Source organism: Elaeis guineensis, chromosome 1, assembly GCF_000442705.2.
Source record: "Elaeis guineensis isolate ETL-2024a chromosome 1, EG11, whole genome shotgun sequence".
NCBI classification, from domain to species: Eukaryota; Viridiplantae; Streptophyta; class Magnoliopsida; order Arecales; family Arecaceae; genus Elaeis; species Elaeis guineensis.
Window position 1 is genome coordinate 4,142,899 of NC_025993.2, and position 16,847 is coordinate 4,159,745.

Sequence of the window (16,847 nt, forward strand, 5' to 3'; positions counted from 1 at the left end):
TGCAATTGGAATGTACCTGAGCAATTGTTGGAACCACGCAGGAATGTTCCAAATATGAGTCAGATTCAAACAGGGTCTAGAACAGGACGGATTAGGGCTTGCAAGCCCTGCTTGTTCCCTTGGACAAACTTTTGTTTTGTGCAATGCATTGCACTTATGTCTAAACTTGTTGCAAAAATATTCAGAATGAAGTAATTTACAAAGGGCTAGCCCTGAACCAAAATGTTCCATATGTTCAATTTGGATCAAATATGAAACTGATATCGGGATTATCCATATCCACAACCGACTCAGATATAAAGGTCATAATCAAACTTGTTTTAAATGGATACAAGTCAGGAAATTAAATATTATGACTGCCAAATAAAAGATATCATCATGTAAATGGTAAATTAAGTTAATAATATATTAATATAGTCACTTATCTCATAAAAACTATAAAAAATTATGTAAATAAAACTGGATACTAGTCAGGTGCTCAATGTTATATTGATATCCAAATAGATTCAGATCCCAACAGACCATACTAGCACATCATAGCATCCGATCTGCAGGGCTGCAATGTTTATACTTTTTAGCATGTTATCTTAACAAATATTTTAGCAACCAAGAAGCAAGAAAGAGTTTAATAATGAGGTCACGTTATGAACTGAAACATGATTTCACCGGCACGATCCCCCACATCTCCACAACACAGCAGAGGTAACTGTTTAAAAGCATCTAAAAATATTGTTATGTTAAGAAGAAAATGACTTGAGGCAGAAGATATCAAAGGAACAAATATTGTAATACAACATTTTGTTCTGCACAATGCTATATCATAAAGATCAGCTGATAATATTGCAGGGATGACAGAATCTTTCACTCCTACCATGTTATCATTCTTCAGCAGCACTCGCCGCACTCAGATCCACACTGAGATCAACATCCTGTGGCAATAAGCTTGTCTTTAGTATATACTAATTGAGAATAAATGCTAGACTTCACTATGAAGTGAAACAAGAGTGTTACAGGGGCAGGATGCTACTAGAGAGCTCCTAATAAAATAAAGCAGAAATTTTAGAAACTAAAAATCTCTTATACAGCAGGTGGAAGCAAGAAAGACTCAGAAAAAAGAGAACAAAGTAACACGTATCATCTTGAGATGGTATATTATGAAGAAAAACCACAGGAGGAAACCTAAGGAGACAATAGTGTGACAAGAATTTATATGTCTTGCCATGCTTGGCTTAACTTGACGGTAGTATTTTGTAAGAAAAAGAATGATTACAGAGAAAATAGGGCACAAAGACACGGCAAAGTCATTACCTTTCCTGTGATCATGCGATACATGTGAAGCACATCCATGACAGTTGACTCAAAATGTGTCGTAGCATCATAACTCTGCAGACAGTGCACTTGTCAGTGAACATCTGCAACATCAAAGCTAGAATATGTATCATCAATACTTACAGTTGAGATGAAGCAATTATCCAGTGAGGGTTCATTGACAGGTACAGATCTGTCATAAGTTTCAAAAAATAGCTCATCTACAGGCCCGAGAAGGTCAATTCCTGGCTTTAGTTCTATCTCCGGATGATCAGTCTCAGCTTCTGTTGAGACAAATGCAACGAACTTCCCCTTTGGTGCAACATTGTGAGAATAAGAACAACAGAAGAGATACCTATAAAAGCATACAAAATGGAAACCACTATGATAGGTGTTGCAGAAATAGTAGAGAAATATCATTAAGAATTCAATGCATGACATGAAACTGATTGGTGCTTCATGGAAGAAGACTGACATGTCTGACTTGCGTCCCAGCTGCTTCTGAGGCAGAATAACTTGCGCTGAATGAGAGTCATCAGTATTTGGGATGGGATGACTCATAATGGCAATCGCCCTTGCAACCTTTCCAACCTTCCTGACCTGTGGCCAACGAGTGAAAGTCCTATAGTTTTAGTGAGTGGTCATTTATCCTCAAAAACCTTCCTATATAAAATCTATCATTAGTTCTGCTGCTACCAGTGGCGGAGCCTGGCATCAAATATTGGGAGGACGAAGTAATAATTTATTAATAAATTTTTAAATAAAATATTTTATAATAAATAATAAAATAAAGATATATATATATTCAAAAATATTACAAAAATATCAATAAATATTTAATTTTATGTATAAATAAAGATATGTAAAAATATTATATTATGCCATCTGCAAAATGATTTTAATTGTGTAAAAATCTCAATAATATCTTCCACATTAAAGGTTGAAGAATAAATAAAAAGTCAAAGAATAAATAAACAACTATTTTTTCTTTAAAAAATTTACTATTTTAAATAAAAAAATAATATATAAATGATTTTTTTCAAACTAGTGGATTCGTAATGTGTGTAAGACTAAAATATTGGGAGGGCCACTATATATATATAAATATATAGATAATAAATATTTTAAAATTTTTTGGAGGGACAGTGGCCCCCTCTGGTCCCTCTTACGCTCCGTCACTGGCTGCAATACGATGTTCTGAAATGAATATGCTGCTGATCAAGTCATATAGTGGCATATATTGTCCAGAAATAATGGAAACAAATTTACATCCTAAATAAATCACAGATAGGGTACATTCTCAGATAGCATCAGATAGAGGTTGCCAAAAAAACAAGAATGTTTACCTTGTTTGGTAAGTAGGAAGGGTCACACACGACCTTCTTGCACTTAGCAGTTTCCCCTTCCGATGTCACACCACAAACTTTTCCTTCAACATCAAATTCAACCTGGCACAAGTGAACTTAATGCAATCTATCAGGAAAAATCTTCATTAAGCAGGACAAATCAGTATCATTCCAACATATTTGTATGATCATTTATAACTATATTTATACTTTCATAAATCATTAGAGGTGCCTTGGAGCAACAGTAAGGTTGCTCCACTGTGACCTGCGTGTCACGGTTTCCAAACACTAAAAACAGCCCCGCCGCACATGGGGTAAAGCAGTATACATCTGACCCTCCCCAGACTCCGCAGTGGCAGGAGCCTCACCCGTTAGGACACCCTACTTTTATTCTTTCATAATGCAAAAAAAAAAAACATGGTGAGCATGTATGGCAGTAATAAAACACCTTGCACTCTGGTTTATTTAACATGTACGTCCCACCATAAACAGCACTAAGGCGAGCAAAAGCCTGTAAGTCCAACAAACACCTCAAGTTAAATAGATCATATATTATAAAAATTAGAATGCATTCTGGAAATGGCCAACCTGTGGTAGTTCTCCTAATCCATATAAAGGATAGATATATGGTGACCCTCCTTGAAAACGAGCCAGAGATTCTGAATAAAGCTGTCAAAAATGACAACCAACACCATGAGCAACAATTCTATCCCAGAAATAATAGCTTTGGGTGGTGATGCAAGTCCATTTTGAAAAGAATTAAAACCCATTCTCTGATTAGATACAAGAAGGATGATTCCTAAGAAGAGCACATGCCCATGAACAAAGGGTAGTGATGAACTCAAAGCACCTACCTGGCAGCTCAGTTGAGTCCGGTACGGTGCATATTTTGCTAAATCAAAGGATTTGAATACAAAGGCCTGTTCTCCTAAGGTTTATTTTTTGTTAAAAAAAAAAAAGGAAAAATAGAAAAGCACCTATGAAGTATCCAACAAAAATCTATATCCGAGAAACAACTTGAAGAATAGAAGATAGATGGTACCATATTTCAAGATTTAAAATCTGAAACTTGAGAAGCAACTAACCATCCTAATTAGGGCATAAAGCTATATATGTCCTTAGCAAGCATTTCCACCTATGAGCAAGACTGCATTATCGAGTAATAATAGATAATCCATGCACATTCTCGAAAAGAATCAAGATACATGCAAGAGAAGCACAAGAAAAAAGTGTATATGTTATGCATCATATATTGATAATACATTTCATCTTTAGTTCTCCACTCTCATGAAAAACCTTGTCAACAAATACAAAGAAAAGATCTGTTGGATGAGTGAAAGTTACAGCATTCTTATAAGAAGGCCAAATCGTCAACTATGATATGCGGCAAACAGATTCACTCCCTTTGCTACTTTTGTGTCTTGAAATGTCCAAAGAAGCTACCTACTAAAAAAACTCACGAGGGCAAAGTTTTATAATTTTTACCTATATACCACAAAATAAAGACGATATATGCAACTAGTTCAATAGCTTTTCTATAAAAGCTGTAGTCAGGAAACATGGAGGATGCTTGATGGCAATGGACTAAGAGTTGGGAGAGATGACTTCATCATTTAAGCTTCTTGTGCTTTCCGAACCTATTTCAAGGCAATTAAGTGTTTAGCTGGTTGTATATATTGGGTCAGTTTTATATCCATTAAACCAACCGGGGAAGCATGTGCAAAATAAAGAAACAGAATGCCATCTTCATGGGTCCAAAAATACAAAAGTCGAATCATGAATGGATTTTTAAAAAAAAATAAAAGAAAAAAATTAACAAAAACAATAAAAAAATCTTACTGCATAATAGGTGGTTGTTTTGAGCAATCAAGAAGAGTGTACGCACTTAGCAACAACCCCTACCTTCATCCTTTTTACAGTATCAAGTGCAGGTTCATCTAGATAGCGATCATCTCTGTGAAGAGCCAGTGCATGACCAATGAAGTCCACTGTATTGTCATCCAGCCCATATTTGCTGACCGAAAAAAAAAAAACAAAGGAAAAAAGGAAGCAGAATGAATTGCAAGAGCAAGGTATAAAAATGCTGCTAGATCATATTGTGGTATCAAAACATCCTGCCCATTTGTTTCTCACAGAAAGTTACTAACGGACATGAAACAGGCTAAATTAAACACAGAAATCCAATGGCAACAACACAGCAATATTCATCACAGATACATATAAAAGCAATCAGAATTTGGTTAAGCTATTAGAGTTAAATTGCAACGAAGAGAATCTTATTTTAGATTGAGAGAATTTGACAAAAAGAGTCAAGAATGTGTCATGAATTGAGGTATTCTTAAGAAAACATGTGACGTTCCGATATCTTATGAAGTTCAAAAAAAAGAGCAGAAAATGCTTGTTGGATGGAGGTGTTGCACTTTTAGAAGAACGTGTGACATTATGATATCTTATGGAGATCAAACAAGAGCAAGAGAATGTGTAGTGGATGGAAGTGCCTCAGTAGTTCTGCTATACAAGATTTAAAGAAACTACCTCAAGAAGATTTTGGTGAGGAGGCATTATACCAGCTGAATAGCAGACCGCAGTTTCAAGAAATGCAAGGGTTGTATCATGATGGTTTTTCTTCTAAAGGTTTGCAACCTTATAAAATAATTACACATAAGATATATTCTCAAATTACTAGGACTACTTCCCTAAGTGGAAAAGGTGGAAGCATTATAATTAATGAGTAGAGAAAAGGATCAAAAGAAAAGAAGACTGGGATGAAGAAAAGTGGTCTCCCTATTTCAAATATTTACTCAGCATTGGAGGATCCTAGTCCAACTAGGACTCTCATACTGAGAAAAGAGCAGAAATGTCTAAGGATTTCCTTTGGAATTTAAACAAACAAACGAGAAAAAAGTGCCAGCCAGGAAAGAGACCTCTTTCTCAGGGTCCTAATATCCTAATTCACTCCTTATCTGGCCATATATCATCTTCTATTTTCTTTCTCTTTTTTGAAAATTTCAGAAAGAAAAAAGATTCTCGAGAGAAACTACCACAACCACCATAAAGTTTTTATATGAGTTCAGGAACCCAATTTGTCTACAGGGCTCTTCATTCTGAAAGCATAGATTGCTTCTGAGAGACGGTTCAGATCCCATACAAATGGTTAATTGTAATGTGTTCAAACGAGAAAAGACTCTTAAAGGAAGATCAATGACAGACCATGCTAAGGTAGGTACAGAGGAAGTCGACAAATATTTTCTTGTAGTTCATTTTTATCTGTTTGAGTCCCTGGAGGCTACATTGAGTTAAGAAAAGGAACAGTGCTCAACCATTAAAGTGACTCACTAAAGGTATTTTTCTTTGTAGAAGGATTAATATTTAAATCTTTAGGGAAACCCTTGTAGTAATCAACTAGTAAAGTTAACATGTGATAGGCTAGCTATCTCGCAACATCCAGACATGTAGGTTATCAAATTAAAAACAAGAACTTCTTCTCTATTTTTATGGTGCAATTCTGTGCTATAAAGCAAGACCTTTTAGTGCTAAGTGTCATAGCTGATGCAAAACCGTTATTTATCCTCTCCCCCTCAAGATTCTTTCTTCTTAAATTCCTTATTTCGTTGTTTAATTTTCTAGTTGATCCCTTTTAGCATATTCCTAAGGTTCTTTAATCTCATATAAATATTAATTTTAATCCCTATTACTGTCCACTACAGGGCTCTTGCTTGGATGGTATCACCTTTTGCAATTTGGGCAAGGGAGCAGACTTCAATTCTGGTTGGAGCCAGCCACCTGAGGGTGGGGTGATATGGGGCAAAAAACGTGGGGATTAGCTATCCTAATTTTTTTAAAAAATAAATTACTTTCCACACCTACCTTCAATGAGTAATATTTTATTTTAGTCTGTACTTTAATTTAAAGTATATTCAGATTAAATATAAAATTTCCTCAACTCAAGTTCTAGAACTTCTTGGCTGGTTTTTCTTAAAATTTAATATCTTATTGCTCATAAATGAGTTCCACAGATATTGATTGACTTATTAAATTGAGCCTTCCTTTTTTTCACTTGTTAAAATGCCATGGTAATGTCATTCTTTCAGCAAAGCAATATGTAATACAAACCAGGAATTCCACAAAATATATCACAAACAAACATTGTATTGCAAAAAGCAGAGCTTCATAGTGTGAAAGTGATAGATATAGGTAACAGTAATTAGGTACCCACGAGATAAGTGCTCTAGTTGTCACTCTTGTAAGATCCAATCCCTCATGTGTTTTTGGATCATTTTCATCATAATCCTGAACATAAATGATAAATTTCCGAGCTCGGCGCTTCTCAAACAAACCCATCAATGGAGATTTGAGAGCTTCTATATCAGTTGCAGGAACTTTGTGAATCTATTCCAATGAGAAAAGAGCAGCAGGTATTAAACAAAAGCATCATCGAACACTCAGAAATGGTAACAAATTACCAAAAAGCTAGGTTGCTCAAACATGGAAGCAACTAATAAAGCACACAAACAAGTATACCTTTCCTTTATTAAAGACATAGCTCCCATCTGCTGCTTTGAAGGAAAGGTATTTTGTAACATCAGTATGTATAAGAACACGAACCAAAGTACCATTTGCCATCATGAACTAGTCAGACAAACATTAATTAATCAGTTATATTACAAAGAATAAAAGAATTATAATAGAATGCATGTACATCAACAAGATTGTTGTGAGCACTGCTAAATTGATAAGGCAATTAACAAAGCAAGCAAGCGTGTGCCCTTTGACATTATGATATGACAGTCCGACAAATAATTCATGGTTGCAAATACCATCATGGGCTTGCCCAAAATGAACATTTTAATCAAGCTGAATTCTTTCATTATAAGGTGTACAATTTAACCACAATTTGCTTGCCCACAGTTTATTCTTCTGCAAAGACATCTATAATATGAAAAATGAAAAAAGACGTAATACTATTGAAAATAAATAAGTAGAACCTTTGACTGATGGTGTTGTGGATCCCTAGCATAACAAAGTATGCGCTGTATTTTGTTAACTCTACAAAACATATAGCTGTTTAAAAGTTTTAATAGCACTTGCTCATACTTTTCACCTGCAAGGATCTCTTTAACAGTATGGCACATAGACAGAGTACCCACATGCTATGCTAGACAACATAAATATCAAGCCTCATGCAATCTAATTGGGTTTCATGTAACGTGTGTGGATTGTAATTCACCATAGCTTGCATGTAAATCCAAGCATTGTAGATTGAAAATCACTTCCATTTTCTTCTTGTCACTTCCACCCAAGTTTTTCTTTCCCCCTTTCCTTCCCCTCTTCTAGATCCACAAGTTATGCCAAGGATCCTTGGTGACCATGTCCAGACTGGCAGTCTCTCATTAAATCTGTCAGAAATGTCTTAATAGCTCAGTTAGTGAGCCTTATCCAATGTATAGCTGGTTGGTTTTATAGATTAAAGGCACACCAAAAGTACCACAAATATACAAATTTCTGAGTTGACACTCTCTACCTTTCCCACTTCTTAATATATTCTGCTTTGTCAAACATTTCACATCAATGTGCCCTTCATATTGCCCACAGTTTCAATAAATATTCATAATCCATGAGTATCCTGATGCTTTCAGTAAACAGAGATTAGAAGATGAAATTTATAAATGGGTCCAGTTTCTTACAACACTCATTAACATTCTCACTTACATTCTGCTCAAGCAACACTTACCTAAGAGGTTTATCCTATGAAACTACGTCTTCCACTACAATGTTCCATCTTGAAGTGCCTTGTGACTATAAAGCCTATAAAGATACAAATTATATAGGAAACTTTAACATTGAATATGGAATATAATACATGGAAGTTCTTCAGGTTAAAAGTTTTAAATATCAGACACCTTTCTGGGAACCTCATGTCACGCTATTATGAAATGTACAAAAAGTTGAATTTTCTTAGTTTTTTAAAACCTTGTAATAAGGCAATCCAGTAAAGAAACAGAAGAGGGAAACAACATAAATTAAGAGCTTAAAAAGTTATGGCACTACACAAACTGTATACTGGTTCAAGTGATTGTCAATCACTCTGCCCACCTCATATCACTAGTTCATCACGACCATTTATCCTTTTTATTAAAACAACTTATTGAAGTAGTCTACAAGTACGTTAGGTGAAATTCAGCTTGTACTATTTTGTGACATAATAAATCATGAATTGCAAGAATGCCAAACAAACAGACCTTTGGGATCATGTCAACATTGTAATCTCTGCTAGGACCTAAATGCGCCGGAGGCTTATCGCTGCCCCTAAACCTTTTCCAGAGCTGCACAAAAAAGGATGCTTTAGTCAGTTAATATTGCTCACGATGTGAATGTAAATTAAAATTAAAATTAAAATAAAATAAAATACAATAAAAAAACTTTTTTGATACATAGCATCAAGGATTTCATCTGGTCAGACATCTTGGTTAGTATCAGGCACCCACCTATATGATAAATAGAAAATATCAGACCTTATGATATAGTTCAATATAAAGTGATAGATTCCAAGACATTGGATGGTCCAATATTAATATTTTGGCCTATATTTTCCATCTACCTTCTTTTAGTTCCTGAAATAGATGTTTTGACTAATAAATCTCCAAAATCAATGTGTAAAAATACTTGCAAATTTCAGCCCATTGATCAAGATTTTCATATCTTCTGATACATCAGCCGAGAACTCAGAAAATCTTAGATCTTTCCAAGTTTTCTGACCTTCTATTAGAGCTGAGATAAATCCACAGCTCAGTTCATCTCAGTCTTGGTCACACATCAAGATAATCGATATTTTACTCTTTAAAAGCCTACACAGTGGCATTCATCTTTAAGTTAAGAAAGAAATTGCTGAAGTCTTTTTATTTATATATTACAATGAATGGTCCCAAATTATAGTACCTGACAGTGACTTGGAGCTTGCTTTAGTCTAGCAGTTTTTTGTCAGATGGTATTAGAACAACATAAGACCATAAAGGTGATAGATTTAAACAAGTGTATATATCGTGCAGTAAGCATCAGCTATTTAATCATCCCAGATCAGGTCCTTGCCTGGATGAGATTAAGTGAAGATGACTCTCCTCCATAGTAATCATTCCTGTCCATGTGCAGGACCTAATGCATGATGGAAAGTAAAAATATTGTTAGAAACCAAAATAGCAAACTGCAGATATAAATTTTAGAAGATTTTCATAATTTCTCATCAGAATAGCTGCACGACATCTTCTGTCAAATCATGTATAAATGTTCTTAACAATAGCTAGAATAAAGTGAATACTCGGTGTCAGGTATGTATACTTCAATCACTCTGCCGAATTAATATTTAATTTTCAGAAAAAAAGACTCATAAAAATCAAATAAAGACAAAAAGAAGTCTAGTTCGTTCCAGATGAATTCATCAAAACTTTTCCTGGGCAGCAATAAAAGTGTCAAGCATCAGATTGCAAACATGCTGGAAACCAATAAATGACACAATTATGAAACACCCATGTTTATCTCAAGCTAAGGTTCTTTTTAACTGTTTAAAAACTTAGAAATGTACTTAGGCGATCTGAAGATAATCTCTGATCATGGTGCAACTATGACAGTACAATAAAAATGGCGATGTTCCTTTAAGTCAGCACATAAAACTGATCAAGTTATGATTCATAATAAAATGCTAAGTTAGCAAGATTGAGCATAAAAAGAAAATAAACTGTTATATTTATAAAGTCAGTAGAATAGCTTTTCATTGGTTCAGGCATGCCTTCTAGCAATGCAAATATCATGAAGAAATTGAGAGAAATGCACATATCTTAAGAAAAAAAGGTCATCAAAGAAAACTAAGGTTATCTATTCACACGCTAAAGCACATTCGACCAAGACTATACGGAATAATTGAAAGCACAAGCATCACAAGCCAGCAAGTAAACAAGAATCTGACCTCATTTTAATACTGCTACAGGCATCACATTAAATCAAGTGATCAAAACATTTTCACCATTATGGAGCAATCAGAAAACCAAAAGACAAAATTGGGACCACCAATAGAACTCCAATAACCTCTCATCCCACTTCTCAAGTATCATCTGAATTGATAGATGCCGCGCCCTTCATGCAAACGACTTAAAAGAATACTTGCTATATATTTTTCATGTAGATAACGGGATAGCACAAGAAATACCAAATCTATATCAAAACCAGAACAATCCGCTCCACAAAACACACCAAGATACAATCTTTTAAGGTCATTTCAGCTATCAATCATAACAATCATAATAAAATGAAGAAATAATCACCAACATAACACAAAAGGAGCAGTCCGAAAAGAAGATCTTTTAGGAATCTAAACTCGATCGCCACCAGTTCCAATTACATGAACGGCATCGCCAACAGATGGTGACAGCACCCAAGATTCAAAACAATGGATCGCGTAAAATCCAAATGATACAACAGATCAAGAGAGAGAAAGAGGAGACCTTGAGGCCATCCACGGATAGAAGGCCGCTGAGGATGCACTCCTTGAGCCCGGTCCCGAGGACTATCACATCGTACTCCTCATCCATAGCGAGGCCGAAGGGAGCAGAGAGAGATGAGAGAGATCGAGGTGGAGAAAGGTATCAACAAAAGAAGGAAAAAGGGGGAAGAGACGAGGAGGAGAAGAGAGGGCAAAAGCAAGAGAAAGGTGGATGCTTTGTTGAGCTACAGAAGCCAGCAGAGGACTCGATTAGACAGGAAAGCCGAAGGAAGGGGAGTTGACAAAAATACAGGGGGAAAATGATGGACAAGATATTGGTTGTGGTCACCTATGGTGAGAGTGTGGATGTTCTCCGGGGTAATTTTTTCTTCTGGCCAAACAGTCAGGATATTAACTTTCAGTTAATATTCATTTCAAAATATAAATTTATTAATTTTTTAAAAAAAAATTAAAAAAAATATTTTGGATGGGAATGAAAGTTAATATTATTAAAATTTTTTAACATAATAGTTCACGTAATTTACATATAACTCTTCTTATATCTGATATGGTATAGTTCAAGAAAAAAAAAAAAATTGGATTGACGTGTTCTGACTTGCACCATTTTATTAAAAAAAAATTTCAAGAGAACACCCAGCCTCGTACACTACTCAAAACTTTCTTCTTTTCTCCATCGCTTATTGTGAACGACACATCTCCCCCAAATCTGATGCCGAAACCCTAATTTTTAACGATTTTCTTTTGGCAGATATTTCTTTTTTGATTGAGATCCGATAACGAAAGCTTCAGTTTATGGCAGCTCCAGCGATCTCCGATGAGGGAACCCTAAGGCTTCATCGAGGAGGCAATGAGAGATATTTTCACTCGATCGGAGAGTTCTCGATCACGATCGTCCAGACCAACAGGGTTTTCGAGGACCACATCAGATTGAGACGAGACCTGACACCACCTTCGTTGGGGTCTATGACGGCCACGACAAGCTTTACGCCTTTCACTTCATCTCTGATCACCTTTTTCTTCATCTCATGAGTAGGACTCTTTGTTCGACATCTATTGTTGTTTTTAAAATTTTCTTTTTATTTCTTCTCATCAACTGCTCAGAAATGTTTATTTCACTGATATTGGACTTATGAAGCTTATCTTTATGTCTAAAATGTTTCTCAAGGTGTGTTCTTTATTTTTTTTATTTTTTTTTATTTTTTTGATAACATGACTTGCACTAGTTGGTTCCAGCCCTCGTTTATAAACAGTCCTTTCTTTTTTTTATTTTTTTCTTAAGCTATGCCATGTCAGATATAAGGAGAGTTATGTGCAAGTCATGTAACCTATTCTGTTAAAAAATTCTAACAGTCTTAGCTCTCATCCTTATCTAAATTTTTTAAAAAAGTTTGTCCTTCTTTGAAAACTCGAAGAATTTTTGTCCTAAAATGGATATTAACTGAAAGTTAACGTCCTGAAATGACTGTTTGGCCTTTTCTTTTTATTAGCACAGATAGTGGCCTTAAAAAAATCTACCCCTTGAATTTTACATAGATTTACACATATTCTCTACATATCAACCTTCCATTTTAACATTATTGCAATACTAGCATAAAACCCGTGCTACATTGTAGGTTTTAATAAATAGAAGACAGAGTCAAAAAAATTCTCAACCTGCGATGCCTTCAAAACATTTGTTAAGAAACATGACATAGAATATGCTTGAATTATAAAAATATTCATGAATTATAAATATTCACCAAAGAATTGAAAATTATTCTTTTAATTGATGTTCCCTAATCTGAAAACATAGTTGGAAGAATAGAAAATTAAATAATAAATAGAAGAGCTATAGTTTCTTTACTTTATAAGCACCACGATTAGTTAATTTAAAAAGTATTTTTTGATAAAAAAAATCTTCATAAAAGAGAGGATTAAGAAATGATGGATCCTTAATTTTTATTATAATAAGTTCATTAGAAAAAAAATCTTCAACGAAAGAAATAAAATTTTTATGCCTCATGCAAGAAATTAAATAATAAAAATTTAAAAAAAAAATTAGTTTAAACATAAGAAAAGAATAATGCCAATTTAATTATAGGAAAGCAAGAAATCAAACCGTATATATTCTTTTTTTAAATTTAAAGAAAAAAAATTATTCAACCCTTCCTCTTTTCGATCATTTATTTTTATTTTTTTTTATTTTCTTCTCCAATTCAACCTTCTCTGTATCCCTATCTTAACCCTAACCCTAGCCCCAACCCTAACCCTAACCCTAACCTTCAAAAATCTAACTCTAATCCTAACCCTTAGCAGAATCTAACCTTAATCCTAACCTTCAGCAGAATCTAACCCTAACCCTAACCAGCCACCTAGCCGGATAGCTAACCCTAATTAGATCCTCTATCATAACCCTAACCCTAATCGGATATGCTAACCTGTCAGTCGAATGATCTATGACCCATTTGGCACACCTGTTAACTGATCTGCATGGATTCCATCACGATCCATTCTTAAACCCATTAATCTGTATCTTCTTTTCCTATCTTAATCCATTTATTTCTTTCTATTCATCAAACCCTAATCCGATTCGTCAAAACTAATATATATTTTTCTTTCTGTTCATCGAAAGGTTTCACAGCAAATCTCTGTTCCTTCCTTTTTCTATTCTCTAGAAAGCTGCCGAATCTTAGCAGCAATCATGACATTTTTTTTCTTTTATGTGGATGTTGAGGAAGGATACTATAGTATGGCAGCAATCATTTGTTTTTCTCTTTCCTTACATAATGTTTGTAAATAAGGAGTGGAAGGCTGTCAAAATATAGGCAGCAACCCCCCTGCATTCTTAAAAAGAAACAGAATGTTCTTTCTAATATTACTGTGAAAGAAAAAATTAACTGATGAGAGAATAAAAATTATAAATATTTAATAAAAATAAATCCAAAAAATAAACAAAGATCCCTAAACCCACCTTCTCTAGCTCTCTTTACTCGATTTTTCTTATCTGCTGCCACCATCTTCGATCTTTCTAATCCTCAATAAGTCTGATGAAAAATAATAAAAGTAGCAATTATAAATAGATCCAAAAAAAATACTCCCCACCTCACTTTTTCTATTCAGCCGTTCTCGATGTTTGAATAATGCTTTGAACCTTCCCACATATATATAGGCTAAAGTATAAAAAGAAATTGATAAGATAATCCATGCTTTGGCATCAATATTTTTTGATTTTTTCTCAAAAATCTTCTCTCTGAGATTTCTTTTCATCCACCACATTCCTCGCTCTTTTTTTTTTGCGGGCGCCTCTCTTGTGATAGAAAATGACATGGGAGAGAAGAGACGCTGCACATAGAGCTCCATCCCATTCCTCTCTTTCTTTCTTTCTTTTTTTTTGTGTACGCCTCTCTCATGATAGAAAATGACATGGGAGAGGAGAGTTAGAGTAGAGCCGGTCTGCTCAGCCATTGGGAGCATCTTCGATCCATCCAATCCAGATCGCTATCTTCTTTTTCAAACGAAGCATCATATTTTTTCTACATGCTGGATGCACGCCATTTGTCCCCCCATGGATAGCTGACACTTGTCGCACTGAGGAGGCTTTGGTCTCAAATTTAATGTATTGTATATATGATCCATCTCCTCCCAATTCAAATTAAGGTTCGTTGGAGATGCCTACGTGCCAGCTAATGTGGATTCATGATTTTGATGTGGATTCAAGATTTTGATATGGAATCAATTATTTGATGTAGAAGTTATCTCCATTAGAGCAAAGGTTAGGATTTAGGAGAAAGAAAATAGAAGACCCCTTTATTTAAAGTGAAAACCATAGTGTCATCCCTATTTTCTCCCCTAGGCTTTGAGGTCAACATATGTTCCAATTCTTAGACAGTCATTGATCTAAATTCACCAAATCCATCAAGAAACAGAACCAAAAAGAAATGGAATGTGGCAATAATAATATAAAAGGGTGGTAAAAAAATCAATAGTATATTATAATAGTGGTTGCTTATTTTATTGGAGCTTATTTAGTATTTACGCATCGTTCAAAAATCTCATAGTAGTCACACTCTTCCCAAATTTTATTAGACCAGCTCAATTGGAAGCTTTTTTTTAATATCTGTCTAAAAGTTGCTATACAAAATACTTGAGTTTCTTCTATTCACCTCTTGGTACAAGACCAACACTACCACAATAACTCATCATGGATCATTACAATGAACTCATCTGATGAGATATCACTGCAACCAACTCATCTCTCATCGGCTACTTAGGTCCTAGCAATTGCACCACAAATGTATGCAAGATAGTTTTGTTGCTCACTGAGACTTTGTAATCCACTATACTGATATGTAACTCCTTAAGAACTTAGATTACTTTAGAAATAAGATGGGTGTCCATCGGGCAACTTACTCGGATGATTGCCTTATTGTGCACAGCCTGGCTCAGGGCACTATGCCTACCTCTTTGATCTGCTAATGTGGATTCTAGCAACTATTCCCTCACAACCTCCATTTTCCTAGGTTTCTTCTAGAGATTAGTAATGTAAGTTATGGCATCATTAAGAAAAGCGACCTTTCCATCTTTGGATATTTTGCATTATGGCACTGGGAATATAGAGCCTTTAGTTGAGCTTCTCCCCCCTCTAGCTAGCACTCAGCCTAAATATGATTGAGGGGCGCCTTTATCTCATTTGTTAGCTTCTAGCCTATCTTTCTTGGCCCCTAGTTGTCCATTGCCCTCGACAACTTTTCCTTGTATGAAGTCTTCACATCTAAATGCATCGACTCGAATGCACCCAATTGAGTAACCAATAACCCAAAAGCCCTCAAAGTCACCCTACCACTAAAATCAATTTACCGATTGTGATTTTGACGATGGTTATTGTTGCTTTGGAGTTGGAAACTAGTTCATGCAAAGGTCTTTCCTCATCTTGTTACTGTAAGAAACAAATACCCTAGGTGAGGGATCCATTTTGCAACTGCCAATCATAACAACATCATTATCCAACCTTTGTCGATGAGAATTTTTAGCATAACCACATGTCTCACTCCAATTCAAACCATAAATAATACCATTGGAGATCGACATCAACACCAGCATTAGCACCATCTAACGATGATGATTTCTGCAATTTGGTTGGATCTCCAAATGATGGGGTCTCATACTACCCCCTTTCTGTGCCTCCTCCTCCCTTCCATCCGGCTCCACCACTGGTGAGATCACCATTCTTGTTAGTTCATGGAATCTCTTTTCCTTCTTCCAAACCCTAACCTTGCTCTCATGGAGATAGCTTCAACGCTAGATAACTAAGTCTACGTTAGATACCTAAGTCCATATCAAATATAACTCCCTTTATGTCAGCTGCATTTAGGCATCTTCGATAAACCCTAATTTGAATTGGAAGAAGGTAATCATATTGCAGTAATGTATGAAAATGTGAGATTGATATTACAGTAGTTTAATACGTAGAGAGATTGACAATTTCATACAAAATGCAAGGGTCATTTTTTTAGCCTAGTTAGTGTTATCCAAATTATTCAAGGTTTTTTGAAATGTACATAACTTCATATCTTCCCCCAGAGATGAATGGTCCTTTGAATTATTATCTAGTATTTGAATAAATCATAATAGATCTAGTAAATAAATAATTTATGGTGTTTGTGCAATAATAGATAGAAATGATGATATATGTTTTGATTTTGTATTTGGTTAGAGCCTTGGTT

At 35.0% G+C, this 16,847-nt stretch overlaps 1 protein-coding gene across 1 annotated transcript; it reads right to left on the reverse strand.

Annotated features, from left to right (window-relative positions):
- Positions 1–624: 624 nt before the first annotated feature.
- Positions 625–11,380, reverse strand: LOC105034762 (guanosine nucleotide diphosphate dissociation inhibitor 1). Its single transcript, XM_010910034.4, has 13 exons — positions 11,147–11,380; positions 9,741–9,803; positions 8,894–8,977; positions 7,176–7,283; positions 6,871–7,043; positions 4,557–4,668; positions 3,243–3,323; positions 3,103–3,165; positions 2,655–2,756; positions 1,784–1,908; positions 1,453–1,663; positions 1,309–1,383; positions 625–929 (listed from the first exon to the last, which is right to left on the reverse strand). Exons 1-13 carry the CDS (start codon positions 11,231–11,233, stop codon positions 879–881), a joined length of 1,335 nt encoding a protein of 444 aa, XP_010908336.1. The 5' UTR covers positions 11,234–11,380; the 3' UTR covers positions 625–878.
- Between the last annotated feature and the right edge of the window lie 5,467 nt (positions 11,381–16,847).

Coding starts and splice junctions, on each gene's coding strand:
- LOC105034762 (XM_010910034.4), bottom strand. CDS start 11,233: ATGGATGAGGAGTACGATGTGATAGTCCTCGGGACCGGGCTCAAGGAG. Junction 3,324..4,556: donor ATACTGTAAAAAGGATGAAG/GTAGGGGTTGTT, acceptor CATTTTTGACAG/CTTTATTCAGAATCTCTGGC. Junction 3,166..3,242: donor GATTAGGAGAACTACCACAG/GTTGGCCATTTC, acceptor TTGGACTTACAG/GCTTTTGCTCGCCTTAGTGC.